At 42.5% G+C, this 24,531-nt stretch overlaps 1 protein-coding gene across 2 annotated transcripts in view; it reads right to left on the minus strand.

The window, feature by feature from the left end:
- DDHD1 (DDHD domain containing 1) overlaps window positions 1-24,531 on the minus strand; it is a 66,907-nt gene that overhangs the window by 35,411 nt on the left and 6,965 nt on the right. Inside the window, exons 2-4 of one of the 2 annotated variants that reach the window (XM_086462646.1) lie at window positions 15,875-16,048; window positions 7,856-7,957; window positions 1,132-1,260 (exon numbers count right to left, since the gene is read on the minus strand). In XM_086462646.1, coding sequence (XP_086318772.1) covers window positions 1,132-1,260; window positions 7,856-7,957; window positions 15,875-16,048 — 405 coding nt within the window. The remainder of the gene's footprint in view (window positions 1-1,131; window positions 1,261-7,855; window positions 7,958-15,874; window positions 16,049-24,531) is intronic. The other variant, XM_086462647.1, reaches the window with a different exon arrangement.

Below are 24,531 nucleotides of genomic sequence, written 5' to 3' on the forward strand. Positions count from 1 at the left end.
CAGCCTTGCAGGAGGGCGAGCTGCGCATCGGTCCAGCAACGCCTTCACGGAGAGGAAGGCACCATCAGTCCCCACCACAAAAACCGAAACAAACAACTTGTTTTGTTTTTAAAGAGGAGGAAAACACTACAAAAACCCTAAGGGCAGTTTTTTCACAGGACCGGTTTTGTTTACCAAGTGGGCTTCTATTTGATATTTCTCCCCCAAAATTGTTTAGAACAGATCTTACTGATTATTGATTACACATTACTCTATTACACACTATTCAAATCATGTTCTGGATATACAACACTTCATTTCTTCTGGAACTGAAGCACTGAATTATATTAATTTTTGGTTAACATTAATTACATATCCGCCCCGTGGGGTAAGAGGGCATTAATTACAGGACAGAGGCACGGAGATTAAAGCCAAACCTATTACCTGATCTTGTCTCTCCAGAGACCAAGGAACAAACCAGATCTGTACGCTCTTGTTTTTGCCACTGCCCAGCAGTGCATAGGGGCACCACGACAGGGAGGGCAAGTTCCAGTATTCCAGGCTGGCAACAATCTGCCTTTTGTTTGAGAGAGACCACATCCTCTCTTCCAACCATCTCAGCCTCGCTGGCTTTATCACTGGTACTTTTGAGCTTAAATGAGCCTGGATTCCTCCCGGAAACAATTTCTGTCCAAACGCTTCACACCCCTCCTATCAGTTCATACCTCTGCTTAATGAAAAGGCAAGAGGTGGTCAGAGGGGAAGGTATAATCACGTGTTTAAGGAATGCATCACAGCATGCAAGGGCACAGCGGTGAAGTTAAGGTTGTAGAGGGGACTGTAATTCTCACAGTGTAGCTGCTAGACTCTGCCACTGTAGTATTTTCATACACCTGTCACGTAATGCTAACTGCTGCATCCAAAATAATAATAAAATATGTAATAAAAAGAAGTCATAGCCTATTCACATCTAGCTACAATTCTGTACAACCACCTACGGAGCCTAACACCCCCTTCTGTAAAACCTGCAATGGCCAAAGTGGGCTGGTCACATATTAAAACTATAAACTTGAAATCTCCCTCTAGCATTACAGTAACAAACTTAAAATACTGGCATTTACAATATGCTTTACAAACGCCGAGAAATATTACCTTTGGAAAACCCCAACTTTTGTGTAACAGTTCTTGCAATTTTAGATGTTGTTGCATCACTGTAAAGATACACTTCATCCACACTGTGCCAGTCCACATGGTTGCGACTCAACTTTAGACTATGAATAGCTGCAGCAAAAAGGAACAACATTTAATTGAGATGGGTAAGAGGAAAAAAAAGCCTCTTCAAACAGAGAGAGTGAAGGGTAATTTACATACAGGTTAAAATCTAGAGCTCCATTACACCTAAATCCATCTTACTTCTTACCTTGAAAAGTTTTTACATTTAGCATTAATCTGACCAGGACAAGCAGCAGCTTGGAGACCACCTCTGAGGACATTTCACATCATTCTCCTCCCACCCTCATTTTGGGATGGCAGGTTTCCAAAAATACTCCCTTAGCTGAAAACAAAAAATGGTGGTGGTGGGGGGGGAGAACAGGGCAATGCATCCCGAGGTATCGCAGGTTGGTGTGACGACCAGGTGGCTGCCCCGTGCACTCTCCCTGCTAGAAAGTCAGCAATTTCACTCCTCACTCCTGTGTCTGCACAGTGAGATCCCTGGTTTTGACCGGACTCTGCGGGAACCAGAAGCTTTCAAGGCTCCATCACTAGAACGCTCCACCGCATTTCTTTCCTTTCAGAAATATCCAGGAGCTGGAAACGCAGTTCAATGAGAAAGCCTCTGAATGAGTAATTTCTGGCACAGGACAGAACCTAGCTCTTTCAAAAGCCACTAAGAGCTCTAGTGGGTTTTTTTGCAGTTATTGTGTTTTCCATATTTGGAACGGACCGAGCTCTGGGACCAACCTCATGACACGCTGCCTGATTGTCGGGATTAAGCACATCAGGCATGTTATAATGCAAATCAGAATCTCTCATCTCAGGCTTGGAGCTTGCATGAGCAAAGCAGTACCACAGCTGTATTACTAGTAATTTGGATTTCACCTAAGTTTGGAAATCTGCTGCTTAGGTCTCATCTAATGTGGGATACACAACATTTGGAAAGCTGACAACACCAATAGCCCTGCGATAAAAAAAAAGTGTTATTTAACTGTCATCGGTCTTGCTAAAAAGTTCAAAGTCACGGAAAACACCCAGAGGGGTTGGTTTGGGTTTGTTTGGTTGGGTTTTTTTCCATAACAAGTGGAGCTCTAACCTGTCCCCTACTTGAAGCCACTCAAATGAATTTTTTATGCTTTTCTAAAAGCATTCTGAGAAAGCCTGCGCCATCACAATTTCATATTTTAACTCTGCTACAGCACAAACCAGTCACGTTAAGAGCTAGGGGTTGTGACCTTTCTCCTGTAGTATTTTTTGTTTCTTTGCCAAGGCAGACAGACCTGACATAGTCTGATTAAAATCTAAATGAAGTCTGTAAGAAACAAGAGGATTAGAAAAGGATCACCCCTTCTGTCATAGTAACCAACTGATTCACAAAAAATAACTACAACTACATTGCTGTTTTACACCGACAGAGCAAGAACAGGAAAAGAAGTAAGGCTGACTTTGAAGAGCAGACACGACAGCGTAGGGTAACAACCAGCCAGAGCAAGCAGCAACCTAGCGAGAACTCAGTGAACATGTTTTCATAAACATCCCTGCAGGCAGAGACGAGTCCACGTTCAGAAATCTCAATTTAGAACTGGAGAAGGAAAGGACATTCTAAGCGAAACTTCCTCTTTCAGACTTGGGAGACAACGCAACAGTGACTGTGATGTCCTGAGGCAGGCCTAGAGGCTAGCGGCAAAGGCAAGGGACCTCCTTGCAGATGTCTCTGCAGTCTCCTCCATCCTCAATTCCATGACCAATGTAGACTTCTAATGCATTGTCTAGCAGGTCTTTAAGAGTTGTTCCACCTGCATTCTGTAAAATCCCTCTCAGATTATGTTCCTGGGGAAGCTGACGGAGGGCTGGAAGCTTGATGCCTTTGCAGAGCGTGGTGCTTAAGGTCCAAAGCATGCAGAGGAAGAGACGGAGAGGCCCGTGGCAGAGTCGCTTATTACCAGTGGAAGAAAAGCAGTTTGGGGAGAAGCGATCCTCAAGCTCTTTCTGGAATCAAGTCCAGCCTCTCTATTGTAAAGAATATACAGAAAGAAGTAGGTTTTCCCCATCCTGCATGAATTATTCTCACTTGTGAAGAACAAATCCCTAACTTACTTTTATGGTGCTCTTCAAAAACACGTATGTTGAAGGACACATCAAAATCAACTACAAGACGTGCAAGCTCTGAGGAACTGCGAATGAAATATCCAATGCTACTTCTCTGGATATTTAGTAATGCAAAAGAGAACCTGAAAAGTTTGGTCTACTGTTAAGAAAAGCACCACATGAAACTAGAAGTAACCTTTGGCAGGTTCCTTGTCTCTTGACCACAGAGTAACTCACCTCTCTGAGACGTGTTGTTTACACATTGCATTCAAGCACAGATATATTTTTTTTTTATGACACTTGGACTATATACCCTTCCTTTCTACCCAGCTCCCAGAATAAAAAAAACCCCAAACGTGTGTGTGTATGTTCTTGCTTCTCACTCTTCCTTCAACCATAAAATATCACGAGTTTTTAGGGAAATGGCAGGATCCGTAACATGCACATGCACAATGCTTTTCAGAGAATCTACAAATTTGCCAGTAAGACAGCAAATTTTGCAATTTTAATCGATGTATTTCCATTTTATTTTGCATTTCTTAGTAAATTTTGTTTACCAACACGTTCATTGCTTTGCTTTTGAGGGCCTGTCCATGCGCCCACTCCACAGCAAAGTCCAAACCAGCAGTAGAGAGACTCAATCGCTGAAAAACAGTGGCTGCAGGAAATTTCAAAGGCACCAGGCACTCCACTGCAGTATTTCCCAGAAGTCGGGATAACCCTTCTGGGGTGTCTATCTTACCAACATTACTTTAAAAGTAAACTAGAGTCATCTGGATCAAAACAAAGCTGGGTGCTCCACCTTGGCACCTCGTTTTGAAATCCCATGGGATGCGCTGTTTAAAACCTCTGCCTGAGGATCAACGCACCCACTCCACAGAGCAACCCACCTTCTTACTCAGGTGGGGTGAGATTTTGCCTCCCCTTTTTTAATTTATATAAACATTGGGATGTCTGTTCATCCTCAGACCCTGGCGATGATGTCCACCAGTGGAACAGAAACCCCCTCATAAGTGAAAAATCTATCACCCTGAGCTCCAGGCCCTCTTGGTGTGCAAGAACATCCCTTCCAAATAGGAGTGACACCCCACTTGATTACTATGGTTGCGCTTTCTCTATCCTTACATAAGAATCTGTCCCAGTGGTGACAATGTCTGGGATGGGAAAAATTGTACACCCTTGCAGATTTGCATGGGAGAAACCCAACTGAGAGAAGAGCTGCCCAGCTGAGATCAGGCACGGGGATAAAAGATCCACAAGACATGCGTGCATGCGTAGCTAGGCAGAGACCGTGGTTCTCTGTCACTGTGCACAGGAAATATTCTTCAGGTGAAAAAAAACCCTGCAAAAAGATACCTCTTCATGAGGGCCAACACTACGCTGAGGACTGTGAAGAGGCTCTGAAGGCTCTCAAGAGCCCAACCAAAAGGAGTTTCTGCTGCTGGCAGTCCCAGGGTGTGTTAGCAGTGGGGCAGGGAACAAAAAAAAAAAAGTGTCTTTGGAGAGGATTTGATAGCAGTCTGAAAAAAGGCAACCTAAAAAAAAAAACCCATGCAAACTGTGCTTTCCAGGTACGGGATAACAAGGGTGCCTGCCATTGCTGTTTTGAAACTGAATACGAGGAAGAGATGAAGATTATGAGATAACATGATTTACATTCCCTTTGCAGAACAAATAGTGACTGTCCTATAAACCTCTTGCATGCGGCAGAGGTGGTCAAATTGACAACTCAGGAGCTTTTCCTACCAAGAGATGTCACAGAGTGTCAGGAAGTCAGCAAGGCATATCGTCGCGTGGCCGAGGAAGCCAAGCCACAGAATTCAGATTAGGCAGTGGGTATGGCACAAGAGAATGCTCTTCGTGTTCATTCCTCTGCCTTCTGGGCCCTTCAGAAACACACTTTCTATGTTTGTGGAGTCCCTCCAGGACGCCAGGCTAGGATGCTATCAAGCTTCACCGAGACCTGACTGTGTTTACGGCATCTCTGAATGTCAGGTACAGAAGATGAAGGGCCTCCCGTAAAACCATGGGACAAGAACCTCCCTCTGGACCAGACTTCTCACAGCTTTGTTTTCCCATGAGCTACTTCTCTGACACTGACAACATTCACAGCTTTCTTGGTAGGTGTCTCTGTAGGTGCATCTTCCCCCTTTGCAGCAAACCCTAGGTTTTCTGCACACTGCTTAGTTTTCTAGTTAGGGATTGAAGGCCAAGCCCATGGAAATAAGACCTAATTTTGGTTCCCTTTGTAGCCATAAACAAAAATGAAATATTTTTCTGGAATACCAACGAAGACAGACACCTAGAGTATGAGAACATGGAAGGCACAACCCCATTGCAGATGGAAGACAGCCTGATGCTAGAGAGGAGCAAGCAAGCCATGCAAAAACAAGGAGAGAAGCATAGGGGAAGTGAGAAAGATCAAGAAAGGACTTTTTTCAGCTAAAGAAAAAAATGGTTACTATCACACAAACTTCCAGTTTCACCAAGACAGGTGAACACAGACAGAAAAAGTCCCCCTGAAAAGTTTAAGTATGAAAAATGAAGAGGTAAACATAAAATAGAGAATACATATTCCCAAACCTTGAAGAACCTGCTCTCAATTAAGACTGCAGAAACTCATCTTGAGTCAAAATCACTGCAGAGTAACTGAGAAGCAGAAAGCCTGCACTGTTCTTTATGCTCATAGCACAAAACCCATGGAGAAGCCAGGGATGCGGACACTGCATGTGCACTGCCAGCGCAAACATCCTCCCAGCTCAAGCGCTTGAGGAGCTGAACACCTCCAGCATCGAGTGCAGACAGACAGGCACTTGAACATGGCATTTCACAGTTTAAAATTAAATACCTTTTAAGGCAAGCACCCGCTTTTTTACTTGATACTTTCATCCACCTGCCGAGACCAAAGCATGGTGTGATTCTCTTCTACCAGCGTCTGACTACGCTCAAGTCAGAATCAATCTAGAGGAAACCATCTTTGAAGTGCTAAGAGCTGATATTAGCTCCATCTCCACCACAAAGACACTGTCATTCCAGTCAAGGCTAATGACCCGAGAAGGGATACACACTGCCTGAAAACCTTTTCTGTCTTCTTTTTTTCAGGAATTTTTAAATTAATCTGTCTTGCAGTCAGTAAAAAGTCATTTCTGCACAAAAGCCTGCCACAACATACAGGTAGCTGAAAGCATAATTTCGCCCCTATTGTTCTTTCTTAAACAACTCTGAAGTTCTGGGATGTAAACCTGAGGTGCCGCTGTAGATTTAAAAACCTGATTTATTTAAAAAAACAAATGCAAAGCCATTAAAAAGACGCTCTTAATTAAAAAGGGCTGTTTCACATAGCTGTCATTTTTATATGGCACTTCACCACCTCTCAATTCATCAATGTCATTGTTATGTAAGCACCTACTTTTAATTTTTTTAATTCAAGCACGCTCATTACCACAACCAAACATAATTTGATGGAAAAAAAAAAGTACAAAATCATTTCAAAATTACAATCACAAAATAAAAGAGTAATTTCTTACTGCTCAAGACAGTAGTTACATTTATTCACCTTTAACAGACTTGAGTTCCATGTGTGAGAAGAGGCAGGAAAAAGTTCACTATTAAACATTTTGATTTCAGGCATTTTCATTCGGACCCAATTATAGAAAAATATAATTAAAGGAAGTCAAAAAGCAAACATTTCTGCATGTCAAAATAAATTCTCATACTTCACAATGTCCTCAGGAGCTAAAAGAATATATGGTATGACAAGAAGAACTCTAAACCTACCATGTGCATTTACATTTTAAATCGAGGGTGCAGTTTTCAGAAGTCTAGTTCCACAGTCACTGAAGTCAGTAAAAGCTTAATCACTACTGGCTTTAACGGTGGCAGAGAAAGACCAGTGACAAGTCTTTTGAGCCTTCTGCAATCATTAATGGCTCCTGTAAGATCTACGCCCACTTTCTGAAACAAATTTGCACAACGTCAGCTGCTGCGAAGTTCAAAGTTGTTTTCTGCACCACAGCAGCCTTTATCATGTATTCTCTACAGCTTCCTCTTTTTATATGGTATGTCCAAAGTCTCATTTCATTCCAGTACTCGTACGAAAACTGCAGTAAATGTAATTTACAAGATAAAAATAAAGCAGCATGCATTATCAAAAAAAAAGTGGCAAACAAAACATCGTCTAGTATAAACCCTGCATGCCTCCTCTGCCATAATTTATCTTATACCAGGCCTGCTGTGATTCTAAAAAAGTTGCTTTTAGCTTATTGAAAAAGCCAAGCCACACATAAAGAGTGTAAGACACAAACATTTACAGTTTTCATCACAGTCACAAGCAATTATAAAAAGGATTACTGCATGATACTGTTAGCATCTACTTTTCTCTAAGACTCACAACACTTCTACTTTTCTTCTAAGATTTATGACGCTTTTTCCTTCCCTTTGGAAGGAAATGGCATGAATACAGCTCAAGAAATTGAAGCACATAAATCTAACACATTTAACTGATACAAGCAAAGTAGAATTTAAAGCTCCTAAGCCAGGAGTACTACAAAAAAGAAATCTACAATTACTGTACCTTGGGAATGCTTTCGCTTAAGACATGCAGCCTCTGAATTCTCCTTATATCCTCTCCATTTGAACAAAGAAGGGAGGGAGAAGGGAGGGAGGTAGTAGAGAACTAAAAGTAAAAACACTGAGCTTCAAAGTAAAATTTTTAAAAGGGGTGTCATTTTTTGTCATTAGCATTACCACTTTTAGAAAAAAAAAAAAAAAGTTGGCACATTATCTGAAAAAGTATATACACTTAAACGGGGTTCGTAGCAAAAGCGTCAGGTCACATTAGCCAAACTCAATTTCTTCACTCTTCATAAACAGTTATGACATCACAACAAAGCTAAAGGCAATAGTAAAAGACGGCTGGGACACAGAGTCATCAGATTGACCAAGTGCCTTTGCATTGACACGTACAAAAGCATCATCACTCTGCTTGTATAGGGTAGAATACAGTGACCCTTCTCACATATACACTAAACATTTGAAAAAAACCCAACTCTATTTTAAGCACAGCTCTATTATTTTCCCCAAAGACTGCAAGAGGATCATTAAAAGTTAAGATTAGACAAAATATCCTACTGTCACCCTGTTCTGTAAGTCCTCAAGAAGCTGCCTTCCACGGTGACGTGCAACAGCACGCACGCTTCGCCGCTGAGCTTCCCCTTGATGGTAAGGCAAGTCCAGAACTTCCATGAGACTTTCAGTTGTGTTATTTCACTCCTCGTGAGAATATTGAAATCTTGCACAGCAATCCAAAAGATTCTTTCTCAGGGACTTACGTATCGGTGCTGTATGCTTATGGAAGGAATACTTTAAGGTCAGTGAAAGCTGCTGCTAAGGCGCAGGTAAAGTTACGTGAGCAAGAAGCTGCTGCTCTTGGCACTTACACAACAGGAGACTTGTATTCACTGCCAACTCGGTTATGAGGGTACCTTTTATGCTTCTTCACGTGTTCCTGAGCACGGCTGAAAGTGAAATCTACACAAATCTACTTCTGTGTTATGCTCTGTGGGCACTCGCTCATACAGATAGTCTTAATTTCAAAATATTTTAGCCCCAAAAACCTGACAGAGTCAAGAGAACGTGTTTAAACTCAACGAGAAATCAAGACTCTCCAGCCTGGCTTCTGAACCCACAGTCATTAAGCTGTGATTACCTGAAATCAGTTAGTGCTGGAGAGCGGGGGAAAATGCATCTGAATGACATCTTCCCTTACAAACACCAGGAGCAGTTAATACTTTATGATCCAGTAACTTATGCCAGTACAAGCGAGTGATACTCCATGCTTGTGTCAAGGGCTTCGACTGCCACAGTTCTACTGGTCCAGGATCAGGCCTCTTCACACCCTCAGCTAACAGCTCTGTCAGCAGGCGCCTTAACGCAGATGAAGTGAAGTATATTACTGTTGCACATCAGTTTTCTAGAGGAGAGGAAAATTAGGCTCACAGCTACTGCACTTGGGACTTGACGGAGTAATTTATCCTCTAGAATATTCTACTGGCTATGGCAATAAAACACTCAGGAAGAACACACACAGGGAAGTCAAGAAAAGTGTAAGAAAATGTGGTTTTCATAGTGAGGGTGGTAAAACACTGGAACAGACTGCCCAGAGAGGTCATGGAGTCCCCATTGTTTGAGATACTCAAAACCCCACTGGAAACATCCTGAGCAACCTGCTCTCATCGACTCTGTGGTTTTGAGCAGGGAGGCTGGACTAGACCATCTCCAGAGATCCCTCCTCATCTGCACAACTCTGACGCTGTGAATAGGACTTTCCCATCTAAAGGAGGTTAACCTAGCCAGCTGTGACAGAAATCTACATAAACTTTTTACAAAGAGAGAAAATAGCGTTTGAAATCTAAGACAAAACAAATCAACAATTCCAAATGCAACTTTCGTAGATTTTGTGGCGGCTAACCGCATGCTGAAATTCCCCATGAGAAAATAATAAACTTACGCCATTTCAAAATCAATGCCTTAAAAATTAATTCTGACTGACAGGATTTTTTTCTACATTTCTTATCACCTACCACAGAATCATAGACTTGACCATAGAATAATTTCTGTCAAAGGGACTGCCGGCCTTCATCTGCTCCAGTCCTCTACACAGAGCAGGACCAACTTTTAAGTTGGATCCATTTTCAAGTTTGAATCAGGTTGCTCAGGCGATTTCCAGCTGAATTTTCAGCATCTCTCTCTGCACATAAACTATGTCTATTCCTATCTCACTATCAGATATATTAAGCTTTCCGCTTCACTTCATCCTAATTAAATGAATATGCCTGAAAAAGATGATGGAGCAACAGATGACGGGTACTCAGCCGTATTCATGACTGTAACGGCTAACCAAGTGTTCTTAAGGCAGAGACAGCAAACGTTAAAGCTATTAGAGGATATTACTTACACCAGGGACCAGTTTATGATGTACCCTTTGAATCACTGCTCAGTGATCCTGAATGGAAGAATCAGAAGCAGCCCCCATGCTAGCCTGGAGCAGCGGGAAGTATCGCCCGCCGCGACCTCCCCAGGAGCACGCTGAGCACCGGCTGCTCCTGCTCTGCTGCCTGGCACCATCGCCGCCATACGCAAGGCAAGAGATGACAGTTTTACCATGTACCAGGCAGCTGTGGGTCCCCCAGACTGAACTTCCAGCTGAAAAGTCGGACTGTGTGACAAAAGCTGCTCCTCCATCCTTGACCGCCTCCCTGCACCTGAAGCAGGGGGCACCTGCCTGGTAACAGCTCCTCTGGGCTCGAGGAGCTCACAGCAAGGGACATGTGGGCTCCGGCCACAGAGCAAGAGAGAAAAATCAACACTGAAGGAGCGACTTTGACCTTCCATCAAGCAGCTCTTGGTCTGAACGTCACTGCCTTTATTGTGGTTAAATGCTGTTAGCAAAATATCTCGTCTGAGAACCCTTAAGCATCTGCTATGATCTGAGTTCATGGTCTTGTTATTTTATCTCCCCTTGGTATGACTGAAATCTCTCGAGAACGCTGCTCCTTTGCTGGACTACTTTAGATAGGTCCTGAACTCACTGTCTGCCTAAGTATGCATAAAAAGTAGTTTCTGAATCTTACGTTATTCTGTAAGTTTTAAGCTTATTGACTGCTAAAAAGGTATTATGATACCCTTTTTGTATTCCCTTCAAAGTGGTTTCAGCTGAAATACTGCTTCACAGAACAAGTGTTACAACCTAGGCTTTTCCCAGAAATATTTATAGAATTATTTTAAAGTAGTAATATATTTAAGTGTAATCACTGTGCATACGCAATGCAAGAAAGGTCAGTATTTCTGCACAAAGGCAGATATAACCCATTCTCAGTGTGATCAAACAAACACCCCAGATATTTCCACATTTTAAGGGCTGACGTTTGTATCAATTATGTAAAATTTTGAACCTAAGAATTTGGACCAAAACGTCACCTTACATCTTGTGTTGATATTAATTTATGTATGTTAGGTTCAAAGAATGAATTTTTCTTAAGAAGGACAAGCAAAGCCAATACACAAAAAATCCCAGTGTTACCTGGATGAAAAAAAATAACCCAAACACTGTAGAAATTAATTTGAGGGCTCCAAAACCCACCAGTATTTTCTACCTAGGGGCAGAGCAGCAGAACGACAAATCAGACCTGGAAGCCCGCATATACTGTTACAGCAGTGCAGCATCTCATTTAGGGGTTTAAGGTGTCATCGGAGTCGACTGCTTTTAGCACAGACTCGAGTGGCAAATGCCAAGCTCTACTCAATACAGCTATAAAATGACAACGTGATGACTCTCATTTTGCTCAGTAAAAATTACTTTATGTAATTACAAGCCAGAAGATGCTTTCCTGAAGCTGCAGAGTTGCGTTTGTGCAAATTTGTGATGTGCATTAACTCAAACGCAGGCCGCAGATATTCAGTTTCACAGCAAAGCAGTCGAAATGCAGCCAAACCCTTAATTCCTCATCCTTACTGTGGTTTCCTCCCGTAGCCGTATCGATTACTCTGTCTTAAAAGACAGAATAGCAACGTCCTTTCTTGTATCTATCAACAATAAAATGAACTACTTAAACGGGAAAATGTATGTGGAATTTGGCCAGGATCAAAGCAGACGCTGGGGTGATGAGATGTGAAACAGAGTGCAGTCAAGCTATGGAGGAGACGGGTGATGCCCTTGCAGCGTTTGCTTGCACCAGGACTCCAGCAGCATTCCTCTGGCCTGGTTTTAGGCACCTCGGGAGTCAGAGCGCCCTGCAGAGTCAGTGAAGAGAGAGGCTCAGTGCCCTCAGCATCACTCCCCGACACGCACACATTCTGCCTGGTCTGTGGTGGTCCGGGGAGCGGGCTGTCGCATGCCAACACCTCCTGTGCATGCTGCGCTTCGGAGATCGCCAGTCAGGGCAGGTGGCCTTTCGCACGTGTTACAGATGCCAATGGGTTCAGAACCAAGTATCCCTCTAGAAATCTCAGAGATTTGACTAATTTTTCCAAGCAGCAGATAGAGCTGTGGTACCTGGGAACCACGCCTGGGAACTCCTATGGGACATAACCTTCTTGGAGACCAATCCAGGTCAACTGGATATGGCAAATCTAAAGGTCGTATTAACCTGCTCGGAAGGTCCTAAGAAATAAGTGCCCCATTTCTGTGCTCTGCCACTACAAATAATTTGTCTGAGAAAGTCCTGACACTGCTGAGACCAACAGCTCAGCAAACCAGTATCTCAGCAGACTACTGAAGAGGATCAGACACCAAGAGGAGTCACCGACATCAGGCACCACAAATGCAGTTCATTTCGCAAGGCGTGAAATTAAATACTTTGTAAGGATGAAAATCTAAATAGCGCTGCACTTTCCTCAGCAGAGGGACCTCCTGCTGAAGCAGGGGTCTCCAGGCTGCCCCATGGGAAACAGAACTTGAGAAATCGTTCACCTAAACACTGTCATATGCTTTCTGTTACCTTCAGCATTTACAGCGTCGTGTGTTCCCAAAAAACGCTGGCAGGTAGCACGGGCATTATGTTACTTACAGGCTACAGGTTGGAGACCCCATTCTGAAACATTTTGCGCTTTGGGAGGAAGGTTTGCTTGGATTAAGAGTTCAATAATGGGGCATTTATTCACCAGCATCCTATCACCCACAAAAGCCCTGAATGAAGCTTAGTTATTTCCTTGTTCACATGCAGCAATCCAGGAGCAGAATTAATAAATCAAACCATTGGAGCGGGAAATTGGTTTTTTTAGATGTAAGGGTACCCTGCTAACGTGCATCCCAAAACTAATGATATGAGGAAAGAAGAGGGGCACTGAGCACTGAGCAGGTACCCTTCACAGGTAACGTACATCGTGCTCTCTGTCAGGTTTTGCAAAGACGAACTCATCTGTACGGACGACTCCACGTGCAGACGGGAAGCACCACCACTTGCCCTGGGCTTAAACGGGGCGATTCCATTGCCAGCGATGACCTGGGCAGGCTGCTTAAAAGCTGGGGGTGCTCAACACCTTGTAAACTTGCTCACAATTCTGTTTTCTTCACAAAAAGATTTCAGAGGACAATAAAATAAATAAATAAAGATTATTAAATTGCAAATAAATTGTCAACTGAGTCTCGGATATACTAAGTTCCAGGATATCATATGTTGCCTTGAGTTAGCAGGCTGAGAAACAGAAAATTACCCAGAACAGGAGCAGCAAAACAGAACCTGCTCTTAACTTTTCATCCTGCTGCCACTGTTTAGAGCACAACCAGTGTCAAATCAAGAGCCAACAGGTTTGTCTACTGCATATCAAGCCAGTTTTTTGTTATTCGTGACGCAAACTGGCAGGTTCATATAAGAAAGTACTTATGTCTAAGTACTAGGAAACTGTTACAGCAGCTCATCTTAATTTTGCTGAGGAATTAACGAGATGGCTAGTTTTTCATGATTTACAATGCTTTATCATAGCACTGCCAAGAGTCCCTTAGTCTCTGAACGATATTTCCAGATCTATTCTAACTTTCATCAGTCTTAAATAACAGCTACCTGTAAACCTTGATGGGACCAAAATATGTTTCATACAGGATGCAATTACAACAAACTGTAGCCACAAATTGTAGCATTTAAGAAATTTATAAACTGAATTCAGCACTTCTCCAGCTAATTATGTTTACTTCACCAGCGATAATGCAAGTTGCAAAGCTTCTCCCAGTGCCACGTGCAGATGGCAATGATGGATGCTGACTGGAGATGTATTGAGAGGCATTTTATAATGACAAAACCACTTTTCATGCTTACTGCTAGCTATAATTTTCCTGCAACTCTCCTATTACTACCAAGAACAAAAAATCTATTGAAAGTTATCGGTGACTTGAAACATATTCCATTTTGAAGTGACTGCACAGCTTGGGTTGCTTGGGTTATTTTTAGTTTTGCCTTTTTCTTTTTAACTTCAGTTTTAAAAAAGGCACTGATCTCTGAATTTGGAGTTTGTTTCCACAAATATCAGGGATTATATCCTTCTCATCACTCTCCCCAATCTCTCCTACCTCAAATCTTAAAATTTCTGCTCCACAGCCCAGGCTTTTTCTGAGAAAAATAAAAGAGAAAGGACCTCCCTTCCTTACTCGCGAAGAGAATCCAACTGAAGCCATCCATCCTTCCTTCCTTCTATCAGGAGTTAAGCCCCCAAAGGATGGAAGCACTCAGCAGCCAGAAAGATGTGCTTTCCATGTAAAAGCACGCTACCCTACCACAAACAGCACCACGCTCACAGCGGGGATGCAGCTGTACTAACAAAGCTGAGCTTTGTACCAGTACCCTGGCACCCTAAATCAGTACCAGCACACAGAAATACAGGTAAAAGTGCCTTTCGAAAGGGCGGTTGTACTGGCACAGTGCTGTGGCTCAGGGGTCACACCATGCTCTGCACCTACCTGACAGAGCTGTTAAAGCAGAAGACTCTACTGCAGGCTTGGACAAAGGAAAATGCCTTTTAAAGTGGTACAAACAGAAAAAATATTCACAGAGTCCTTGCTAGCTTTGAGGGGAGTTAGAAACTTAACCAGTCTTTGTGCTGTTGAAAAACCTCCCTAAGTCAACAGATGATATTCTGGTTTTCCTCACATTAATTACAGAAGTACCCTGAATATTGCCTTGCTTCCAGTTTATTAAAAAGCTTTTACTTGTGTGGTCATGTAGCTCACACATAAGAAACACCTCCACGCTCGTGGCCAAAACACAGCCACTGCGTAACTGCTTTGTACAAAGTTACAGTTTAAAAAGAAAGTTTCTTTATAAAGAATAACACAACCAAAACCCTATCAAAATACATTGTGAGGCCTCTGCACTTGCAGCTCTTGGTTTGTAGACTGTTCACCAAGTGACAACCAACCAACAGAAGCAAAGTGTGAAAGCCAAAAATACTGAACTTTTGCTGTGCTATACTTACCCTGAGCAACCAATTCAACTGTGCACATTAAATAACAGATCAGTAATTTCAGAAGGCTATTCTTAAAAATGTTTAATGCATTTGACTGAGAATCCCAGGAACACTAACTGAATGTCCTCAGCCCGGTCATTAAAATATAAGGACTTCCATAACAGAATGAATGCCCAAGATTTACTATAGCTGAAAACTAATAAATTCACAGACTGAACGAGAATGGAAAATGAAATGTGATCTGTAAAACTGATACTCCCTTTAGGGCAGATTTAGGAATGCTGGCCAGAGAGCTAATAGCCAGTTTGCATTTGGACACTGACTCTTCTTGCCCCATCAAGAGATTTCAGTTTGAAGTGAGATTTCAAACACAATTAAAAGATACGAAACATGAAGCAAGATGGGAACAAGAAGTTTATCTGCAAACATAATTTTTACAGTGTTCATCAAATGCCCCGCAGCAGGAAATTCTACAACATGAAGATGCACTGGAAAACGGGGGAGTGAACTGATGCCTTTAACAATGTTCCCCACTATGTAGAACAGAAAACCATTACAGATCACATTCTTACTTAAGAAAACCAGACCCCAACTACCAGAGAACACACTATAAAAATATTGATCTAAACAATCTTACCCTCCTTCCCGTCAACAGGTTTTGATACTTCCATATCAAAGCTCTCTTGCAGCTGCTGGCCTTTGAAGCGGTTGAGATGCTCCTGTTCTATTAAGTTACTTTCCTCCTCTTCCAGAGGTTGCCATGTACCATCAATAAACCACTGTCCACGCATTACAGGGATCTTTTCTGTTTCTAAAATCAAACAAGAGATTTCATGTTTTATGCAACAAATCACAAACTGACAGCAGATTAAGAAGGAAAGGGAATCCTGTTTGGTGTTTTGCTGAAAAAGTTGCACTCCCACTGCTGGGACCCCTAACAAAGGAACCACAAAAGCCTCGAGAAACACCACTACCGGGGCTGAAATGAGTAGTGAAAGCAGTGTTAATCCACAGACACCTGAGCTAACGAGGCCAAATTTTCAGAATGTATGTAAGGATGCAAGAGATGGACAGAAAAATGCAGATTCTGTAAAATTTATTAAGGGTTAAGTTCAAATAACAGTCCAGCTTTAATGGGATATGCCACCCAGTTGCCTTGAATTTTCAAAAAAATTAGGAACTTTGGGAGGCTCACAGTCCTCTCCAAAATTTGACTGTTAACAGCCATTGGTTTCAAAGTTATCAAGAGGCTGCAGAATGAGGAGATATGAGCCCACTCATGCTTATCCTGACTGCACAGCGCCTTGTTTCCTTTGGGAATTGCACTTACAAGAACCCAAATTACACATCAATTAGCATAAAGGGTGATTTTAAAGATGAAAGGGTTTTTCTTTTTAACAAAATCAGCCTTTCACCAAGGCACCAAGTGTTTTCGGTCACTGTCATTCTAGTTTCAGTTTTGGCACTTCAGATGAGGAAGCTGGGTGCCCAGCATTTGCTGTCCACGTGACAAAACAGAAGTCTCTATGAAAAATGTATCCTGGTGTTTATTCTTCATTAAACTGTGCTTGATGCCCACACCAGCTACTGGGCTGTAGGAAGCAAGAATCATCCTCTTATACCCATCCCTGCAAGCAAGCTGAGACAATAACACCCATTGTAGCTCAGTGCAGAATTTCTCCTCCTACATCCGGAAAATCAAGGAGAAATATTGTGTGGGCCTGTGCTCCACAGGCAAGTAAGACCTCAACCTCCAGCTTCATGGGACCAGCACAGATATGGGCCTGCTGAGACCCCGGAGCAGTCAGACCACTGACCTCCAGCGCCTGCCAACGCCTGCTGCTGTATACCGCACACGTACAGAGAGACTCGGCCAAATGCAAACACCTCCTGTGCGTGCACGTCCACTGCACAAGGTTGGCTCTGCGAAGCAGCTAAGAACTCAACCACAAAAGTGGCTCAAGAACGGAGATTGGGGGGGAAAAAAAATAGGCTTTATTACTTGAAGATCTGTTCCTATCTGGAAGGTGAGAAAAAAGCTGGTAAGGACAGCTTGGAGAAGAAACAATAGATGCAAAGAAACAGAAAAGGGAAATTAGGTAAAAGCCAAACAATAAAATTAGGTAAAAGCCAAACAATAAACAATAGAGAGCATGGAGATTTCAGAGTTCCTGAGCAAAGGCAGGAATCTATCTGATCTATCCCCAGACCAGTAAAAATGCAGCTGGGCGAGGTGACCCAGCCCAGGGCAGTGGTTTTTAGCCTGGCCACACAGCTCTGTTAGCACAGCCACTAGCTCAGGTCACAAAAGCATCTCCTTTGCAGAGCACCACACCGGGACTGGGCACGTCCCCCTGAGCTCGATGGCAGTTCAGAAGTCTCTGCACTGCCCTGCCCTACAGATATGACACTAGTGCTCGTGTGTGGACACTAGCACACACCCGAAGTACTTTTCACACTAACTGCTTGCAGACAGGAACGCAATAGACAATTGGAAGCACCTCCCTCATTTACCTGGGACCTCTAAACTATTCTGAATTCTCCCAGATCACTGCACCTACAAGCTATGAAAGTAAAAGTAAATAAGCAATAATCTCCCCACAGAGCAAGTAACACTCAAAATGTTCCAAAGCCCATTTTGAAACCTTTCCCATAACGGATTTACAGGAAAATTCTGCAAATATTCTGCAAATAGTTTCCACAGTCCTAGAAATGACACTAAGCTCTTACCACCCCACCCTTGTCACAGAAGGAGAGCACACAGGCGGGTGATGGTCCCGCAGCAATCAGCAAGGAAAGGTGAACAACAGGAAAGCTCATGGCAGGGAGGGAAGCAGATGCTGGAGGCAGATGATCTGGAGCAAGGAGCCCAGATTACCGCTGCATTTCCCGCACTTGGTGCTGGCACACGTGCTCTCCAAGCAGTCTCGTGACTGGGAATCCTGCAGACAAGCCTGTAAAACAGCCCCTCCTTGCACACATGGCACAACGCAGAGTGGGAATTTCCCGAAACAACATCTCCGAGTGCTGCCAGCCCTCCCATCGCCACTTCCCACAGATCCCAGTTTTCTTCAGCAGGCATGGGGCGGGCTGGCTCCTCCCTCCCAAGTCCCCCAAAGCCCCGTTCGAACTCTTTGATCCCCCTGCATCCTCAGCTCTACCTATATATAACACAGATGACTCAGATGTTGTTGGCCTGACCAAAATACAGACAGAAGTACTGCAAGACCCAGTTCTGCCATTCAGCTTCTGTTTGTTTGCACTGCTAAAACAGCTATTCCAGATACAAGCCGATTGTTACGCGCCGAATTTCTAATGTTTCTGATGTTATGATCCACCACATGAATAAAGAGGTTGGAGCATTCAAAGGGCATGGCTATTTAATGAAAATTAATCCCAAACGTATCAGGAGATAGGTCTGAGAGGCTTTAAACTGCAGAAGTTAACAGTCACTGCAAAACGCATAGAAAAATTCAATTGGTTATGAAAATTTAAACTCAGGAGTCTACATCCCATCAATGAAGCGTGAAACACGGCTACTTCGCTTTCAAGAAATGAAAGTTAACCACGGCAATGTTAGTTGTCACCATATACAGTAGCCTCTCATCACGCACTTGTCTTAACCTTTGCTGTATTCCCCCACATTTTACACCTGTCAGATATCCGCATTTTTCAGCGGAGTTAATACACACAGACCCGGTTAGGCTGCCCTTCCAAACAAAGCACTGTCTGTAGGAAAAAATGAAACACACATAATATGCGAGTGTAGATAAAGGATCCCATTGTTGCTGAAGCAATGACACAACTACGTCAGATGTTAATCCTTACTGGGAAAATCTGTAAGCAATTCCTTAATTCTTGACTAAGCATTCTGACAAGGCTCTGTTCATTGAATTTTAAAAAATAAAACTAAAAAAAAAATCATATGAATACTATTTTGTATTCCAAACTGAATTAATACAAGACACTTCTTTTTCGGTTTTGAAGGGCTTTAAGTTTTTCACATGGGAATTCCCACCTACAGATTTCTAGAAATTCTAAACATAAAGCACTAAAATAAACATTTTCAGGCTCTTTTTGCCCGAGAGAAACTTTGCCACAGTGGTTCTTTACAAGAGTAGACTGCAGCACTCAACAGCAGCTCTCAAACATAAGATGATGGGCAGTGCCTTTTCCAGAAAGGCTCAGCCAGGAAAAATTGGCATGTTTGAAATGAGAAAAAATTTATTGTAAAAATCTTTAAAGGACAGCTTGGTTTGGGAATAAACTAATACATCTGGCTCTGGAAAGGGCATTTATATGGAAACAGAAATTACTTTCAGATCCAAAGACAGCTTATTAGGGACTGTTGTTTTCAGCCTAGGGCTCCAAAACCTGAGTGAGGTAATTCTGGGTCCCCCTAAAATCCCACTGAACTTCGGAAAACAGGAGTTGCCTTTTTTTTTTCCCCCACCCTCCATTAAACCGTGGCACACTATGCACGCAGCACAGCACCCTGAACTACAAGCTTGTCTTATTTCACCTCGCCAGCTGGATGGCACGTTTGATCACCATCCTACTGGGAAGCCTCCAGAGAAAACTACTCTACCAGTAACTGACGCTTCCATCAGAAGCCGCGGGTCAGTTTTAAGAAAGCTGAACGCTGTCTTTCAGAACGGAATCCATCAAATTTGTGATCACAGTCCACAAAGAACCATTTCAGCTTCTTCTCATAGAGAGGAGGCTTGGTAAAGCGGGAAAGAACAACTTCCCATTAACATCTGTGTTTCCAAAACTGAACAACGATGGCTCTAACATCGGATGTGTGTAACGCTGGATTTCAGTCCAGGTCAGAGTCTAACTCCAGTCGTGGTGACGATGACAACTTCCTGATGCCAAAAGTCACCGGCTCCAAAAGGAAGGGGCATTTCAGCTACGAAGAAAGCAAAGTATATTAATGGTAATTACCCTGAATACTCCAGATTCGGGGGGGGGGGGGGAAACGAGGTGACTGCAACACAAGAGGAGAGTTTTCAGTATAATCTGTTGACTGGGGGAAAGAGTAAAGGCACAACTTCATCAACAATTCCTCTGTTTAATCTTGGACAGGTGCTGTTAAAGATTTCTCTGTGATTCACCCAGAGAACTTGATGCAAGCTATTACAGTAATCAAAAGTGATGAACCAGAACTGCCATTTTAGCACCTAATTTCACTCACTCCTATCCACCTTCCATAAATTCATTCTTGTCTTGGATATTCAGATAATTTTAGAAAGCTTAAACTACATTCTTTCAGTTCTTTTTGTTTTATGGGAGAATTAAATACACAGATATTTACATCATGTTGTAATTTAATTTTTTTTGGCCAATACAGAATTCCAAATCTATAATATGAAGTGTTATTTAGCTTTGTCCCTACAATCTTGATCCGTACAAAAGGATTTGCCTTGATTTCTTCACCGCCTTTACACCATATAATCTGCAGTTGGCAGTGCTTCAAACTGAAAGATGCCAATATATTTGGCCAGTTATACACTTGCATGGTTTATTTATACAAGAACTCCTAAATAAATCTGAATGGCAGGGATTAAGAGCTGATGAAAGGCGCTTTATTTTAATTTGTCATACATATTCTACCACTTTTAAAGGAAAATAGTTTAAGCGATCGGAACCGCAACAAAAGATTTATTTTTACACAAAAAGGGCTTTTTCCCCCTGAAAATCCAAAGAATAAAAGAACGCGAGTGCTGTAATTAATGATGTGAAGGGACAATAACGTGAGCAATTTGCATTACGATAATCACCTAAATCTTCCAAAGAACAATAACCACGTTAAAATAAAAACTGTATGAAACACGTAGTACACATGTGCAGTAACTTTGGTACGTATGCCCCAGCTACTCCTTTTTTGCAAAGATCTTTAAACTGTGTGATCACATCCAAAATAAACTGCATGAAAACCTACGTAATCCTTTGGAATACATTATGAAAAGTGGTAACTGTGCAGAATTTGCCTTCATTTTTCTCCTTGTACTATTACATCAATGCTATCATTTGTTTCCCGCCAGTTGAAGCAGTGTATACCTAAATTCAGATATTGTACAGCTCCAGCAGTGGCTCACATAACCCTCTTTCACCTTCCTTGATTCAGAACCAGGGAAGTGTTGCAAAACTAAGGTGATACAAAGATAATAACTAAAGGTTAACAAACAGAGCTTAAGCAAGCAGCCAAAAGGAGGTCTGTTTGGGAGCAGCTAGCATGTAACCTGGAAGATTATGAGAGAGTAAGATTCAGTAAACTTCTCTTTCATTGCTTCAAAGCTGAGGTCCTGTTCAGACGGCTGATGGCAAAGTTAAGGCACCTCTGGCACTCTTCACTCACCAGTCTCAAGACAGCTATAACAATTTACCCACAAATGAGATCTAAAAGGTTAACACCATATTCAAAGGCTCAGAAATTAAAGTTAAAACTTGTATTTTGATGAAAATGACACCCCCAATTTCCCAGCTTTCCAAGCCCAAAGCCAAGAGGCTGGACAAGAAACACAAGCTCATAAAATGCAGCCAGCTCGAGATGCGTTTCAGAATAGTGATTTCAGATTCCTGCTTTTCAGTGACTACTTCTGTTCCCTAAATTTGACTGCCTTATTACTACAGTTGCAAACAACTTGCAGTGGGCGAGGGTAACATCTACACAAGGTGAAGGTAACGGTGAGGCTACCGTATGTGACATCTCAAGCTGAAAGGTATTTCAATAACGAAGAGAAGTGCCCACACATTTACCAAGGGGAAAAAAATCCTGGGCAAAAATAAGTTTGGGGGTTTTTTTGGCCTTTTTTTTTTTTTTTTTTTTCCTCCAAAGGCATGCTAAAAGTGCTGAACATCTTGTGTCTTGGAGCACAGCACTCCTAGCAATTGGAATACACAGAAGAACCTGAATGTCGATGTGAGCCACTGAAATAAACATATTCCAGAGTAACGTCAAGGGTACTGTTGGAGCCATTTTAACATTTGCTATTCATTCCTCTTGTACCAGGCCTGAAATTACATTTAACTACATGTAACTACAGCACAGCCTCTAAGACTTTTCCCTAGTGCAAACACTGTATAGTACAAGGAGGGGTAATACTCGGCCTCTGCATCAGCGTGCCTCCTACCCACCCAGCAGCCACGGCCACTACAGCAGGAACGATTTGCAGATTCTATTTTTGCCAATGCAAATGCAGAGAGCAGTCTGCGGGACAAGATCTGTTCCTCTTACCTGGTTCCCTCATGGCTGGGTTTGTAGAGCCTCTTGGAAGGAAAAAAAAAGAAAGAAAAACTCATGAGGACAGGAAGCTTTATTAAGAGACTAGATGGTTACAGAAACCGATCATGAGATTGAAGATTCCTACATTTTACTGTCAGTGACATGATCAGGCACACCGGGGGAACAAACAGATGTTATAATAAAATAGTCCAAAACGAAAATTTCATTATTTCATGTTTGCTAGGTAACATAAAAAAAAGAAAAAAGTCAAAAACTCTGTTAATAGCTTAATATTCTACAGCTTTCCAGCTATTCCCTAACATACTGTTTCAGAATAGAGCAGGTTACTGACATTTAAATAAATGGAGCCACTCACATAATCACAGCCCGGGTGACCCTCCTTTGTTTAACCACAAACACGCACAATCTGTTCTGCTCTTTCAAAAGTAACAACATAACCTGAATAGGAGTTCAAGGGTGAAATCCTGGCCTCAGAAAACTTAACAGAGCAACAGGAATTTACGGAGCCAGACTTTTCGTTTTTCATTCGGTGTCTGAGATGAAAAGAGATTTCATTCACTGAGCAGTAAAGGGTATCATTTTGCTGGTCCATCAAATAATTCTAAACTGCTCTGTTGAAGCAATTTCAAAATTACAGGTGGAAGTTACTTTTGAGTTTCACAGAGACTTAAGCGCATTACTGAGAGCAATCTGATCGGCATAGATGGGATTTTCTCTCCAGACTCTGATCTACAGAGCACCTACCCATGCAAGCCGCCGCATACGCTTCCAGGTTAGATGCAGCAAGGGAGGAACACGCGCTTTGCTCTGCTGCCAGCGTGAAATTGCCTCTGTTTTACCAGGACCACCTGAGGTATTCAAGCAACAGCTTGTAGCTGTTTCTTCCTGAACCATTTTTAATTGGTTTACTCTACGAACTGAGCCATCCAAAACAGTAACAAAAGGCTGATCTTTGTGACTAGTTCAAATCTCAAATCCAGAAGGAACACCTCGAAGAGAGATTAATGTCCTCAAAGTCATCTCTCATCTCAATTGCTATATATCACCCCAAAATACAGTGTATATCATGTTTTCCAAGAAGGATTTTTCTGGTTTAAAACAGGAGTTTAACTAACATCTCTGCAATCGCTCTTTACACAGACCTGAACCCGACGGCCCAAGTCAAAATCCTAACGCTCACCTCACCAGCTGTGTCAACAATGAGCAGGAAAGGCTCATCAAAAAAAAACCCTGGACTGTTAAAACTGCAGCCCTGTTTCATGTTTGAAGTTTTGAGCTTTATTTTTACCGAATTCTTATCAATGAAAATAGTTTACCAAATTTCAACACTAGTACTCGGAGGTGAAGCGCCACCAGCGCTTGCTGCTGCAGTCAGTAAGCTGTAGGAGCCAGCCCCTTATCAGCTCTTTTCTCACCCAGAGAAACTTGCATTTTTTTGAAACCACATTAGGCGAAAGCTAAACCGACCCACAAAGGAATGACTGTGCCACATGACAAACATGTGAGCACCTCTTAGAATGTAAGCATGTGCCCAAATCCCATTGAAAGTCACAGGACTTTGGCACAATCCCACCCTCAGCTCTAAGGGTGTGCGCTCTCCCAGCAGGCGCTCGTCAATCGGTCTTTGTTAGCGAGCTCTCACCAGCACCGAGCAGCAATGACCATACAGTTTGAGCAAGTAGGTTCCTATACAGGAATATCTTTAAAAAAAAAAAAAAAAATAGAAGAGCAAGATTTTTCCTGTGCACGCCTCAGACCTACCACTAACGAACGCAATTAAGACACTCAAGGGCACACTGACCTTTGCTCTCAACTCCTTCCCTCTTCCTCCTATGCAGGGATTTTTTTTTTCCTGCACCCTCCTCCCAACCTCACTTCTTTTTTCTGTCTACTCCACCCCAAGTCCACATTTCCCTACACTTTCATCCACAGATTTCATTTTTTCCTTCAATTTTCACCCTATAGGGTTTTCCCCCTAGAAAACCAGCATGATTTTAGTTTCTTTCCTCTTAAACATTACTGCCTGGGACCTCCCTTGCACATCA

The sequence above is a fragment of the Leptosomus discolor genome, chromosome 3, assembly GCF_034619465.1.
Source record: "Leptosomus discolor isolate bLepDis1 chromosome 3, bLepDis1.hap2, whole genome shotgun sequence".
In the NCBI taxonomy this organism is placed as follows: Eukaryota; Metazoa; Chordata; class Aves; order Leptosomiformes; family Leptosomidae; genus Leptosomus; species Leptosomus discolor.